The following is a 14,698-nucleotide window of genomic DNA, read 5'->3' as shown; positions in this document are numbered from 1 at the left end:
AGAAGAGCCCAGCTTTGCGTGGGAGTCTGCGCCTCTCTCCAGCTAATGGAAGCAGTGTCTCCCCCCCTTTCCGCCCCCTCGTCTTTCAGCAAAGACTCATTTACTTCTCCGTCTCCTCCGCCTGCCGCCTGCCAAGCCGTCTGCAAGGGCTGCTTGGAAAGGGAGGTGGCACCTGCCCAGGAGAGGACAGAGCCATTCTCTTCCGCCAAAGCAGGCTTCCCCAACCTGGAGCCCTCCAGAAGTTGATCTTTTTATTTACGACTATTTATTAAATTTATATCTCACCCTTCCTCTCAAAGGGCCAAGTTCAAAGACCTTAACAACTGACAGGCGCCTTCACTGTACTCTCTTCAGTCCCTGCTAAAAGCATTTTTTTGCTTAGGCAAGCCCATCCACATATGTAGAAGGTTGGCACAAATTTTAATTTGTTTTTAGTCCATTGTTATTTTGACTTTTCGAAAGTTTCAAATTATCGTTGGCAATTTAATTGTTTTATTTTTTTTCTAAACCGCTTTGAGGGTTGTTTTTGTAAAACTATGAAGTGGCATATAATTTTGTTGAACTAAATAAAATAAATAAAGGAGCCCAGGATGGAAAGAAACAAGCGATTATTAAACAATATAAGCGGCTTAAGACCAATTCCACCAAAAAGAAGTCAGAGGTGGCACCTGTCTAATATTTAAGGGGACAAGATTCCAAAGGGCTGGTGCCACAACACTAAAAGCCCAATGCCTACATTGCAGGGAACAGATGTCCCTGGGAAGATGGTGCCTTCAAGACAGCCTGCAAACAGCCATGATTGACTGGGTATATAAGAGGTGCCATGATCTTTTGGGTATCCTGGTCCCGAGTTGTATTTATACCTAACAGTGCACCTTCCCCAAATCTAACCATCTTGGACCCTACGAGGTTTTATATCCCACCCTTCCTCTGGAGCATGTGACTTTCCCCAAAGAATCATGGGAACTGTAGTTTAAGGGTACTGGGAACTGTAGCTCTGCTAGGGGTCACTACGATTTCCAGGATTCTTGGGGGGAAATTTTGTACTTTAAATGTATGGTTTGCTACAGGTGTAGAACAAAAGCCTGTCTAGTCGAGCATCCTGGTTTCTGCAGAGACCAGTCAGGTGCCCTGAAGCATAAAGCCAATAGTCATCCCCTGGTATTTGCCCCAAAACCTGGACAAAGAGCTTGTGTTTGCTGCTGTTTTGATGCCATTTGGTGGTTGGCTCCTGTGAGAACAGGATGCCAGACTAGACGGGTCACTGGCCCGATCTGGAAGCCAGGCTCTCCATATGTTCTTTGGTTTTCCGGAAGGACACACTAACCTGAATTCACAGAGATCTCACCTGGGGAATGCAGAGAAGGGGGGGAGGGGAGTTTGCTCCATTGTACTATTTTCCATCTCAGCAAAAATTGCCTCCTCTCATCTCCTGCAAGTCATCACAACAGTGAAATTACCTGGGCCCCGGCAGCTGCAAGCAGCTTTCTTATATCAAGAAAGGAATGGAAAAGGAATACACTTCAATGGGAAGCAAACGAGGTCACCTCATAAGGCAGCAGAATTGCTTCTCCCCCCCCCCCCCACTTTCAGGCACAGGCAGCGAACAGAATTAAGAATTCTGCCTTTGGAATTCTGTGCCTGGCATAAATTACGCAACTCAGACAGGGTTGTACAATGGTTCTCTCAAATTTTGCGTCATTTCCTTCTTTTGTTGAAGAGTGGTGTCAGGAAACTGACATCGGAGCTAGAGGTGGAGGGAAGGCTCTCAAATGATGCTGGAGAAGGGCCCAGCAGGGAGAGTGGCAGCTCCGCAGATGGGGAAGCAAATCAGCGCAACACCAGGGATATAGAGGGGCTGATGGGGGAATCGGCGAGAGGGCTCCAGGACTCTTCACCAGACACCAGCGGGGAGAGCATGGGTCCTCCGCTACCCACGCCCACCCCGCGCAGAAAACTTCCGTGCAGAGAGAGTAGGAGAAGACTGGGTGTCAAACAACTTTTATGTTGGAAAAGATTTAAGAAACGCCACTGACGGATTCTGCTAGCGACTGAGGCAGCCACGAAGTGAAGGGCTGCCCAGACTGAAAGGTTTAGAAAGGCAACAAAGCCCGGAGAGGCGGCAACTTACGCACGAGCAACCCATACACATTACAAGTGGGATGGAGTGCAACGCATCACTCAAGATCCAAGTCTCAAAGGAGGCAGTGAAGGCCAGCGACCTGGATGGCTTTGAAAGCGGATGGGACAAAACCATGGAGGAGAGGAGAGGGCTATCAATGGCTACTGCTCTGCTTCTCTGAATGCCCAGTTGCTGGAAAATGCAGGAGGGGAGAGGGCTCTCGTGCTTGAATCCTTGAATTGCAGGTTCCCCAATGGTCGGCCACTGTGAGAACAGGATGGGCCACTGGCCTGATCCAGCAGGCTTTTTTTAACGATCTTAAGTCATGGGGAGGCCAGGCACAGTGCTTGTGATGTACAGAGGAGGCCACCGCGAGAGCTTCATGAGGTCCTCTGCAAAACTGGATGCAGGCAACACAAGGGGGTCTTAAGAACAAAGAGAAATTTCTTCATGCTCCCCTCTTGCAAGCCTTTCCATCCACTTATTTATTTCTTTTATTATTCCTTCTTTATCCCGCCTTTCCTCCAAGGAGCTCAAGGTGGCGTGCACAATTCTCTTCCTCTCCCTGTTTTAGCCTCACAACAACCCTGTGAGGTTGGCTGAGCCCATGCACAGCTGGAGCAAGCCCCCTAGGCAGAAACTTTCCCCAGCCTGCTACCCTCCCGATTTTGAGGACTACAACAGTTCCCATCAGTCTCGGGCAGCGGAGCAGTATTGATGTTGGGGGGGCTGATGGGAGATGTAGTTCCAAATGTCTGGGGAAAGCCACTATCTAGCCCTCCCCCACACAAAAAAAGGATCTCTTAACCATTAACTATTTCCATCTGTGAGAGACAGAAAGATTCTTAATGGCTACTGTCTTGCTGTGTCCAGGATCTGACAGGATTGGAGGAAGCCTTGACCAATGGACAAAGCTCTGGGCTTCCCAAGGAATCCCCTTTCCTATCGCTTGAATCCATTGGTTAGGATCCTTCCGTCTGGAGCTACAGAAAAGAAGAAGAAGAAGAAGAAGAAGAAGAAGAAGAAGAAGAAGAGGAGGAGGAGGGGGAGTTTGGATTTGATATCCCGCCTTTCACTCCCCTTCAGGAGTCTCAAAGCGGCTAACATTCTCCTTTCCCTTCCTCCCCCACAACAAACACTCTGTGAGGTGAGTGGGGCTGAGAGACTTCAAAGAAGTGTGACTGGCCCAAGGTCACCCAGCAGCTGCATGTGGAGGAGCGGAGACGTGAACCCGGGTTCCCCAGATTACGAGACTACTGCTCTTAACCACTACACCACACTGGCTCTCTGGAAAACAAGTTTGCTTCATGTTTGTGTGGCAGCCCTTCAGATATCTGAAGATGCCTAACACAGGCTTCCTCAATCTCGGCCCTCCAGATGTTTTGAGACTACAATTCCCATCATCTCTGACCACTGGTCCTGCTAGCTAGGGATCATGGGAGTTGTAGGTCAAAAACATCTGGAGGGCCGAGGTTGAGGAAGCCTGGCCTAACATAACCCCTCTTCTCAGTATAAACATCCCCATCTCTTTCAACCGTTCCTCATAAGACTTGCTTTCCTTGCCTTTTCCAAGTTCCTAGATCCTTGAATCATATGGTAGCTAAAAATCTCCCCTTTCCTTTCCTGCTCACTGGGCACCTGTTGGATGCTGGAGACAAGGACCCTGCTGCAGAGATAGCAACAGCCCTTCAAACCCCCTACCCCCATGACACTGGACCGCTACCCCACTGGTGCTAATGGATAAACAGATTTCAACCTACTTACCCATCAGTGTCTTGGAAATTCACATTCACCCTCTTGGTTGATCCCAGGAGCTCTGGGGGAGAAAAAACAATGAGAAAAAGAAGGTAAGGATTAGAGGTGCGGAAGAAACAGAATAAGGAGCAATGTTGCACTAGATGTGGCGTTGCTCCGACTTGGTCTAAACTGCTTCTGGCTCAGGTGGAAGGTTGCCTTCCTCATCGGCCCTGCAGCAATATGCCTTAACAAATCCCAGCAGAGGATTGGGGACACACCCAGGGAATAGAGCGACTCGCCTGTTAGGAAAAGTTGCAAGGTTTGAGACTTCTAAGTTTATAAACAGGGGTCAGCAAATTTTTTTTCAGCGGGGAGCCAATCCACTGTGCCTCAGACCTTGTGGGGGGGCAGATTATATTTTGAAAAAAATAAATGAATTCCTATGCCCCATAAATAAATAAATAAATAAATAAATGGAATTTCAGCATAACAATTTATCAAAAATACATCATCCTCATTTCCCCCCCCCAAAAAAGAACCCCCCCCTCACCCACCCCAGATTTCCCTCAGTTCCTCTCTCTGGTTTCTCAGCACATATTGTTCTCTGCATGTTATAAAATTGCAGAGATCCTCAGTTTATCTGTCTGTATATTATCAATAAGGGAGTTTGTGAATGTTTATTCGAAACCTTCCAAGGAGTCCAGTTCATTTTGTTTCTTTAAGTACTTCATAAAAGGTTCCCATTCTTCTTTAAAGTCACAGTTATCCATGTCACATAGTTTATGTGTCAATTTCGCACATTCCGCATAGTCCACCAGTTTCTGTTGCCACAGTCCTATGCCCCACAAATAACCCAGAGATGCATTTTAAATAAAAGGACACATTCTACTCATGTAAAAACACACTGATTCACGGACCATCCGTGGGCTGGATTGAGAAGGCGATTGGGCCACATCCAGCCCCCGGGCCTTAGATTGCCTACCCATGGTTTAGAGGAAAGGTGAGTTGGAGGCAACACGATGAGTTTATGAAATTAGGCATTGCACAGAAAATGTGGATTGAGAAACGTTCTTTCTCACAGCACTAGAACTCATTGACATCCTGCGAAGCGGATGGTTGGGAGATTCAGGATGAGTAAAAGGACTTCTTTTTTGTTTGTTTTAAATTTTCATAATTGATCCTTATTCGAAGATATACAGAAATACATACCCACTGCAAAGCATCTTTTTTATAATATACTGAGATAAAACAGCTGCTTAGTCTAAAAGAGAACAAAGTCAGAAGGAAGAAAATACAAGAAAAGGAGAAATCTAGAGGAGGAGAAAGTAAGAGGGAAAAAAGAAAGAAAAAACTAGAGTAAAATAAAAGGACTCCTGGCTCTCTGCAGCTACAAACGATATTCATTCTTTAAGATCCGACCGTTCTATCTTCTATAATCTTCAAACCCAGATGTTACAAGTTCATTTTCTCTTTCACGCAAAAAGTCCGCAAGAAACGTTCAATCCTTAACAAACGTTAGTAGGGATTTTTTTCTAATTAAACACATTAGCCTTGCCATCTCAGCCAAGTCCCATCATTTTATCAGCCATCCTTCTAGCTGTAAAAGAAAGAACTTCTTGGCACAGCACATTGTTCAACTATGGAACTCACTGCCACAAGAGGCAGTGGGGGCCATCCACTTGCATGGCTTTAAGAGCGGATTAGACAGATTCATGGAAGAAAGGGCTATCAGTGGTTACCAGCCATGATGGCTATGCTCTGCCTTCACTAGGGGAGGAGGCAATGCTTCTGAATACCAGTTGCTGTGCTCTTGCGCTCAAATCCCACTTCCCCACTGGGGCATCTGGTTGGCCACTGTGAGAACCGGATGCTGGGCCTGATCCAGCAGGCTCCTCTGATGTTATGGTCTTATGTTCAACTGGAGAGAGGATGATGGGGTCTGCACGCCCACAAAGCCACTTGCTGTGGCTGAGTCAGAAGATGGGTGGAGGCTGATGGGGAGAGAGAGGTCTGCTTCAAAAACTGGTCTTTGGCCCATGTGAAAGCAACCACACATGGCCATTTCTGCCAACAGAGGAAGGATAAGACAAACGAGCTGCAGGTTCCCGGGATCAGAAATTCCACAAATATAATTGCAAGGGGAAAGAAGTTGCTATGGCAACCCCAGATTTGTCTTGGGAGGGTTTCTGTGTGTTTGGGGTGTGCGTGGAGACAGATGAAAATCTGCTTCAATCTTGGAGAAGACACTGGGAGCCTTGAGATCTCCGCGTGAAACCAAAGTCCCCTTGGCAGCAGCCTTCCCCAATCTGGTGCCCACACCCCATATGTTTTGGACTAAATTCCCATCTGCCCCTTGAGCCAGCACAGATGATATGATAACAAGTTCACCCAATCGACGTTTCACATGTTTTGATCATTTAGTGTTGATTTTAGTTTCTTGTGCTTTTACCGATACTTCTAATGTTCTGCTTTGAGGCTTTATTAAAATCAGGTAGTATTAATTCTGGAGGGGGTTAAAGAAATAAATGGTGGTGCTGGGAGGGGGCTGATGGGAACTGTACTCCAAAACATCTGGAAGGTGCCATGTTGAGGAAGGCTGCTTTAGAGCGCATAATGCAGCCGAATCCCCACAAGCATTGCTATGGATTTCCTAATGCTCACTGTTAAATATCTGGATTGTGTGTTCATGCAGAAAGGAATACAGTGGTACCTCGGTTTACGAACAGCCCTGTTTACGAACTATTCGGTTTATAAACTCCGCAAACCTGGAAGTAGTGTCCCGGTTTGTGAACTTTACCTTGGTCTAAAAATGGAATCCGAATTATGGAAGGGCACTGGCGGCGGGAACGGGTGCCTCGGTTTAAGAACGGATTTGGCTTAAGAACGGAATCAGGAACGGATTAAGTTTGTAAAACGAGGTACCATACATAGAGATGTATCTAGTGTCAGGGAACTGCCATTGGCTCAGAGGCGAGGAATAGAAGGGCAGTTGTGTTACAGGGAGCCTCCGAAAATCTTGCGAAGCAGTTCCTCTTCCGGGGAGGAGGAAAGCCCCACCTCCAGTGGGGAAGAGGTGCAAAGACCAGAGGATGCTGGTGGGAGCCTTAACACCGCTCCTGGGCAAGCCGGACAGGAGGGAAACATGCCCTTGCCACTGCCCATCCTGCACAGTAGCCTAAGGCGCAAAGAGGGAAGGAGAAGGTTGGGGGTAACAAAACTCTTACGTTGGGGGAGGTCCAAAAAGAGACCACTCCTGGATTCTGCTAGCGATTGAGCCAGACATGAGCTTTGGAGCTCTTCACTGTAAATAGTTTGCGCCAAAATAAAACCTGTAAAACACAGATTTGGAGTCCTGCCTGGTTACTCTCGAGCAACCTCAACAGCCATCTGACATCTAGCAAAAGGCCACAGAGGCAGAGAAGATGTCCCAGTGGCATCTCTGAGTAAGGCCAAGAAGGACTCCAATCCCTGGAGAGCCGCTGCCAGTCAGTGTAGGCAGTATTGAGCTAGATGGACCAAAGGTCTGATACAATATAAGGCTGCTATTATTTCATCCTTTTGTTCAGAATCATAAGGACTAGACTCTTACTTTATTTTATTTTTTAGGGGAAGGTCAGGAAGGATTCCTGCCTGAATTTCTGGAGAGCTGCTGCCAGTTGGTGTAGACAGTAATGAACTAGATGGATCAAAGATCTGACACCGTTTAAGGCAACTTCCTATGTGCTTCGACATAGCAGTCCAAAAAGGAGAAAGTGGGGGGGGGGAATCAGGACCTCCACCCCAGTCTATATCGCAAGACCCATGAAGACAATGGGATGTGCACGTGCGAAGGAAAGGATCGGGCCTTCCCCACCACCCCTCCTCCCACCCCAGGCTTGGAGGAAGCACCCACACAATCCAATTTCCCATTTGCTACTTCCCTGAGACCAGGAGAAGGAGCAGTGTGCTGATAATGGGGTTAAGAGCAGAGAACAGCCATCGGTCTTCTTGACAGGGAAAGCACAATCAGGGAGAGAGGCTGGCTTGTTAAGGAGCAGCGCAGAAGGAAAGGCGGGGGGACGGAGAAGAGGACTCGAAGGGTGGCGATGGATGGGGAGGGTGCAAGGAAGGACGTGCGCTCCGCAATTTGCTTTTATTTAGCAATGAATGAATCATTTGCAATTTAAGCCATGTAAGTATATGGGGTGTTGATGGCATTAAGAAGCACAGAAGCAGATCACTGGTCCACTCAGCTCAGTGTCACCTGCACTGGCTGGCAGCAGCTCTCCAAGGTTTCAGGCAGCAGTGCCTCATAAGAAGAGCTTGCTGGACCAGGCGAATGGCCCATCAAGTCAAGCATCCTGTTTTCACAGGGGCCAACCAGATGCCCATGGGAAATGAGTAAGTAGGATTTGAGCACAAGAGCAAATCTCCCTTCCTGCAGTTTCCAGCAACTGGTATTCAGAAGCATTGCTGCCTCCAACTGTGGAGGCAACTAATGACCATCATATAACAATTGACAATAACACTGCTAAAAATGCACACTGATGCAACTTGTAAAACCCAGAATAATAATGCCAAACACAGCATGTGCATATATATCAGGCAATTATAACTGGTCAAATACGGATGGCCATATTCAAAAACTTCGCCACTTGCTCTGAAACAGAGTAGTCATAAGAGATTTATCACCTCTTCGTCTCCTCCTCCATCAAGCTAAACAGACTCAAGTCCCTCAACCGTTCTTCATAAGGCTTGGTTTCCAGACCCTTGATCATCTGGGCTGCCCTCCTCTGCACACATCCCAGCTTGTCAGTATCCTTCTTAAATTACAACACCCAGAACTGGACACACGACTCCAGGTGGGGTCTGACCAAGCCAGAATAGACTGGTACTCGGGAGAAAAGCAATGACAAACCTAAAAAGCAGAGACATCACCTTGCCGACAAAGGTCCGTATAGTTAAAGCTATGGTTTTCCCAGTACAGTGGTACCTTGGGTTAAGTACTTCATTCATTCCGGAGATCCGTTCTTAACCTGAAACTGCTCTTAACCTGGAGACCACTTTGGCTAATGGGGCCTCCTGCTGCTGCTGCTGCGTCACCGGAGCACGATTTCTGTTCTCATCCTGAAGCAAAGTTCTTAACCCGAGATACTATTTCTGGGTTAGCAGAGTCTATAACCTGAAGCGTATGTAAGCTGAAGCATATGTAACCCGAGGTACCACTGTAGTGATATATGGAAGTGAGAGCTGGACCATAAAGAAGGCAGATCGCCGAAGAATTGATGCTTTTGAATTATGGTGCTGGAGGAGACTCTTGAGAGTCCCATGAACTGCAAGAAGATCAAACCTATCCATTCTGAAGGAAATCAGCCCTGAGTGCTCACTGGAAGGACAGACCCTGAAGCTGAGGCTCCAATACTTTGGGCACCTCATGAGAAGAGAAGACTCCCTGGAAAAGACCCTGATGTTGGGAAAGATGGAGGGCACAAGGAGAAGGGAACGACAGAGGATGAGATGGTTGGATAGTGTTCTCGAAGCTACCAACATGAGTTTGACCAAATTGTGGGAGGCAGTGGAAGACAGGAGTGCCTGGAGTGCTCTGGTCCATGGGGCCATTAAGAGTCAGACATGACTAAACAACAACATTACTTAACTCCCATAGTGTGTGCAGAACCACTTCTTATATCAGCAAGCATCTCTGCCACCATGACAGGTAGGAAGGAACATCAGAATGTAGGAAGAGCCTTGCACTGCTGGATCAGACAAAAGGGGGGGGGCTGTTCTCACAGTGGCCAACTAGATGCCCCTCTGGGAAGCCCAGAAGCAGGACCTGAGCCCAGTAGCAGCCTCCCAACTTGTAATTCTCCGCAACTGGTATTCAGAGGCATTATTCCTCTAGCTGGAGAGGTAGAATACAGCCTTCATGACTAGTAGCCACTGATAGTTTTGCTGTCCACCAATTTACCTAAACCCCTTTCGAAGCCATTGAGGTTGGCGGCTATAGAGTACCAGATTTCACTTATATGCTAAAGAGAATGTGACCAGCTCCCCTGCAAGCCTCACCCTGGATAATGTTCCTTCTCATTTGGCAGGATAATGGGAGACAGCATCAAGCAGTTTGCTGCATGGCACACTAGGGTGAATGATTTCCAGACACTATCCATACCCCAAACTCAACACCAGGTTAAGTGAGGTTGTGGTCAGCGAGGGAGGGAGGAAAATGTTGAAAGATTAGAGGAGGGTCGTTGCCTGTACCCCTCACCCAGCAAGGTAGCAAAGAGGTATGGGGGGGTTAAATTCCACCTATGGGCTTGGAAGATCACTGGAAACTGACAGGCAAAGACTGATTTAAAGCAACCACATCGACCTGTGAATTCAGCGCCTGACAAGACCCTTCAAAAAACTGAAGCACATTTTTCATCTTGAAGAAAGCCACAGGCAGAAGGCCACACAGGTAGAAGACTCCTAGCTCTGTGCATCATCACTTGTGCTGATGGAGGAAGTATGCCTCTGGGTACCATTTGCAGGGATGCAGGCAGTGGGAGAGGACCTTGAACTCATGTCCTGTTTCTGGCTTCCCAAAAGCATCTGACTGGCCTCTGAGAGAACAGGATGCTGGACTAGGTGGGCCACGGAGGCAAAATGTTCAGTCCTAGCGCCGGCCTCAATACCTGGCATCCAATTCCTTTTTTCATTTTGAAAGGCACCCTTCTAGTCCTTGTGGCTATGAGAATTATTTAGAAAACATGTGGAGCTTTGCAGAAAGACAAAAAGAACTCAGTGGGGTTGCTGAGCAGGGTTGCCAGGAGGCGAGACTCCTCAAGACAAACAGCGAGTGTTATGCAAATTAGAGATGTGCATGCAAATGTATTCAAACTTGCGTGCAGCCTTCAGAATCCAGATCTCCACCCACCCACTCTTTAGAATGCCCCAGTTTTAAGGGCCTGCCCTGCCAGCAGAGCAGAGCTGATGCAGGGGCTGCCTCTGCTTCCAAGGTCAGCTGAGGTCCCAAGAAGGCTGAGGTTGGAGGCGCTCGCTCAAGCCTCTGGAGCATCATCTCCCAAGATGCACCACTGCGCCTCTCAGCAGCGGAGAAGCCTTATTTGATCTTATCGCTTAGCTTGTCAACACGATGGCATTAAGAAGCAGCAAAACAGGTTGGCTGGGCTGCGGAAGAAGAGGGGGAGGTGGATGAGTGGGTGGGCGGGGGCACAAGATGAGGCAAGGGACCCCCTTGGCATCCATCTGGCCTCCGCCTGTGGGTAGAAACTGCTGGCGCAAGTAGATGCTAATGACTTCCACCGATGGGGATCGATTTGCTGCTACACCAGAGAATCGAATTCCTGTCAATGGGGAAAATTGAAACTGAATATAAGCCAGCTTATTTTTTTATTTTATAGATGATTTGTATATTAAAGAAACCAGCTCTTCCTGGATTTCATTACTTTGGACAGCTCCCATCTTTTCATTGGAATCATGGAGGAGGGAGGGTCTGCGAAGAAAGGCAGGTGCCAGCTTTTAACGCATCACTGCCTGGGGGAAGCAAATCACAGTGGACTCAGAGGTGGAGATCTTGGGTTCGGATCTCAGCCAATTTGTGATCTTGCACAGATCTTCAATAGCACTCAGGGAAGCCCATTCAGACTTATGGGTTTGATGTGGGTCAAGCATAAATAAAGAGGAGGCTACCCATGAGGATGTGCAGAGTTTAATACCCTCGCACTACAGAATGCTGGGATCGGGGTTGGGGGGGGTCAAGGTTTCCACAAGAGCTGAGCTCATGCCAGAAACTCTCCCTTGAAGAAGTAGCCACAGGACTTCAGCTCCTCACCTTCCTCAGGTGTCACACCCCAGAAAAATGAACAAATTACATCATTTGGTGGTTCTGAAGATGAAGAAAAGTAAAGGCCTTTCAAGTGGACAGCCAACTCCTCAAAAGCAATTTCATTCTTGGTTATAATTTGGGATGGATGGGCAAATTTTTGCTATTTTTTAAAAAACCCTCACCAAAAAATTGCTGCATTTTATCGAGGATTTTTCTCAATTTCCCCCTTCTTTGTGTGCATTTTTGCCTAATACTGTATACACATTTTATGGAAACAAATGCATTTTTTGCATTTTCATGCCCGCTTCCCCCTAAGAGACCCATCTTTTGTAGAGATATTTTGGTCAGAGAAGTTTGAATTTCAAAGGACAGCTGCATCCCCCAATTGCTGATTCTTTCAGGCAGCTGAATTAGACTGGTTCACATTAAAATGCAAACTGAGTCAAATGTCTCTTCCATGCCTTGAATATTACTAACTCTAAACCAACAGCCCGGCTGGCTGCATTTGCCACTTAAAAAAATTCTGGCCAACATACGTTTGCTAGGAGTTGCTGGGAACTGTAACTGTGCTGAGTGGTGTGAATGACAAACAAGGGCGCTTTTAGGGCAGCGCGACTGGTTTGCCTGCACTGGTGCCAAGCTGAGAGGGCACCACAGGGGGCACTGCAACAATGACTTAGAATGGAAGGTGAGAGGGTAGAGGGCACCAAATTTTGGCGCAGCTGAAATTTGAAAGCCCAAAGTCCGCCACTGCCCAGAAACCTCTGAGGGAAAGAATGTGCATTGAATGTGCTTTAAATGTATAGTATGAACGCAGCCAAGGAAGAGTAGATCTGCACTCCAGCACAGACCACAGTTTAAGTAGGGTATTGACAAGCTGGAAGGGTGCAGAGGGGGGCAACCAAGGGGGGGGGGGTCTGGAAACTAAGCATTATGAGGAATGGGGAGGGAGTTGGGGATGTTTAGCCTGTGGAAGAGAATAACTGGGAGGTGCAGCACAGCCTTCTTCAAATATCTGAAGGGCTGTCACATGAAGGGATTTCAACTCTGGTTTCCCAAGTCCACACACAGACAACATGCTATAGACACACGACATATATGGCTTTAAAAGTGGGGCCTGGAGGAAAAATAGGTCTATGAGCCATAGTAGTGATGGGGACCCTCTGAACACACCACCTCCTGGACCCAAGCGAGAAACAGGCAGCCCACGCTCCCGCCATTGAATGCAATTGTATCGGGTAGCTAAAGGTGGCCAAGGGGTGACCACTCCAGGCCGAAAATAACCAAGATTGCCATGGTTACCACTGTGCCTGGCAGGGCCGGATTTATGTATAGACTAAGTAGGCTGAAGCCTAGGGCCTCTAGCTTTAGGGGACCTCGCCTGCCCGCCCGCTCCCCAGCACAGCAGACAGTCTTCCCTCTCCCAAAACTGCAAACCAAAGACTTCATGCGAGGGCAGGGCAACTCGGGCCTCTAAATTGAGGGGGTGTCGCCAGCCTGCCCACTGCCCAGCACTGCAGTCTCCCCTCTCCCAAAATTGCAAACCCAAGACTTCATGCGAGGGCATTTCCCCCCCATATCAATGACATTTTGCTTCAAAAGGAAAGGTGGACTTGGACATTGTCTTCCTCCATAATACTCTAAGAGAGAGGTCACGTACTCAACTTGGATACCACCCTCCCTCATAATCCTTGGGATATAAAGTCAAGTACAGTGGTACCTTGGGTTACAGACGCTTCAGGTTACAGGTTACAGACTCCGCTAACCCAGAAATAGTACCTCAGGTTAAGAACTTTGCTTCAGGATGAGAACAGAAATCGTGCTCCGGCGGTGCAACAGCAGCGGGAGGCCCCATTAGCTAAAGTGGTGCTTCAGGTTAAGAACAGTTTCAGGTTAAGAACGGACCTCCGGAACGAATTAAGTTCTTAACCCGAGGTACCACTGTACCCAGCACCCCTCCCTTGAGGCGAACAATGAACATCCATTGATGGGTTTCCTGAGGCCAGGTGTTCCCAAAGCCCATCCTCTGGAAGGCCAGAAGACAAGGATATGCACTGATAGTTTTATTGTTCTTTAGGTGGCCCGGGAAAACTGCCCAACAGTTGGCAGTGAAGAACAAACGGCAAACAAAACCCCCAGCTCGGCTGATCTTCAGCCTGAACCTGAGCACGTGTCCCTGGTCTTCAGTACAATCGTTTGCCTCGAAGCAGGCGGAGCCTTTTCTTCCAGAGATGTGCCAAAGCTCAAATCTCTGCAAGCTCTTCCGAGACTGGATGGGGCTTAATTAGAGATTCTAGGTGCCCATTAAATGCTGATTGAATGTTACGATTCTGAGCTGGGGAGGGAGGCAGGGAAGGAGGAGCCCTTGGCAGAAAGAGCCCCAAGGACTGCCGCCCCCTTCATACCAATAAGAAGGGGTAGGGAAGGAAGGAGGAGGACCAGCTGGGCAATAGGAACCGGTTCTTTGACAGCCTTCTCTGGGGAAAGGAATATTATTTTTCCTGCTCCAATGCACCACCCTCCTCGCTCCGACCATCAATTCTGCCACCTTAGTCCGCCAAAGTGCCCACTATCTATTTATTTATTACATTTTTGTCCCACCTTTCCTCCAAGACATTCCAGGTGGCATGCATACTTCTCCCCCCCCCCCACTTCATTCTCACAACAACAACAACCCTGTGACGTAGATTTGGCTGAGAGGCAGTGACTGGCTTGAGGTCACCCAGTGAGTCGGGATTTGAACCCTGGTCTCTCCAAGGACGCAGACGCTCTCTAAAGGGACGCAGGTGGTACTGTGGGTTAAACCACAGAGCCTAGGACTTGCAGATCAGAAGGTCGGCGGTTCGAATCCCCGCGACAGGGTGAGCTCCCGTTGCTCGGTCCCTGCTCCTGCCAACCTAGCATTTCGAAAGCATGTGAAAGTGCAAGTAGATAAATAGGTACCACTCCAGTGGGAAGGTAAACAGCATTTCCATGCGCTGCTCTGGTTCACCAGAAGTGGCTTAGTCATGCTGGCAACATGACCCAGAAGC

At 48.1% G+C, this 14,698-nt stretch overlaps 1 protein-coding gene across 4 annotated transcripts in view; it reads right to left on the bottom strand.

Moving 5' to 3' along the window:
- Positions 1-14,698, bottom strand: part of CASKIN1 (CASK interacting protein 1) — a 114,916-nt gene that overhangs the window by 37,692 nt on the left and 62,526 nt on the right. For all 4 annotated transcript variants that reach the window (XM_082199321.1, XM_082199322.1, XM_082199323.1 and 1 more), the window contains exon 2: positions 3,887-3,938. In XM_082199321.1, coding sequence (XP_082055447.1) covers positions 3,887-3,938 — 52 coding nt within the window. The remainder of the gene's footprint in view (positions 1-3,886; positions 3,939-14,698) is intronic.

This window comes from Podarcis vaucheri, assembly GCF_965113315.1.
Source record: "Podarcis vaucheri genome assembly, chromosome: 14".
NCBI classification, from domain to species: Eukaryota; Metazoa; Chordata; class Lepidosauria; order Squamata; family Lacertidae; genus Podarcis; species Podarcis vaucheri.
Note: the sequence above shows the minus strand (reverse complement) of the source record. Positions and strands in the feature narration are given on the sequence as shown.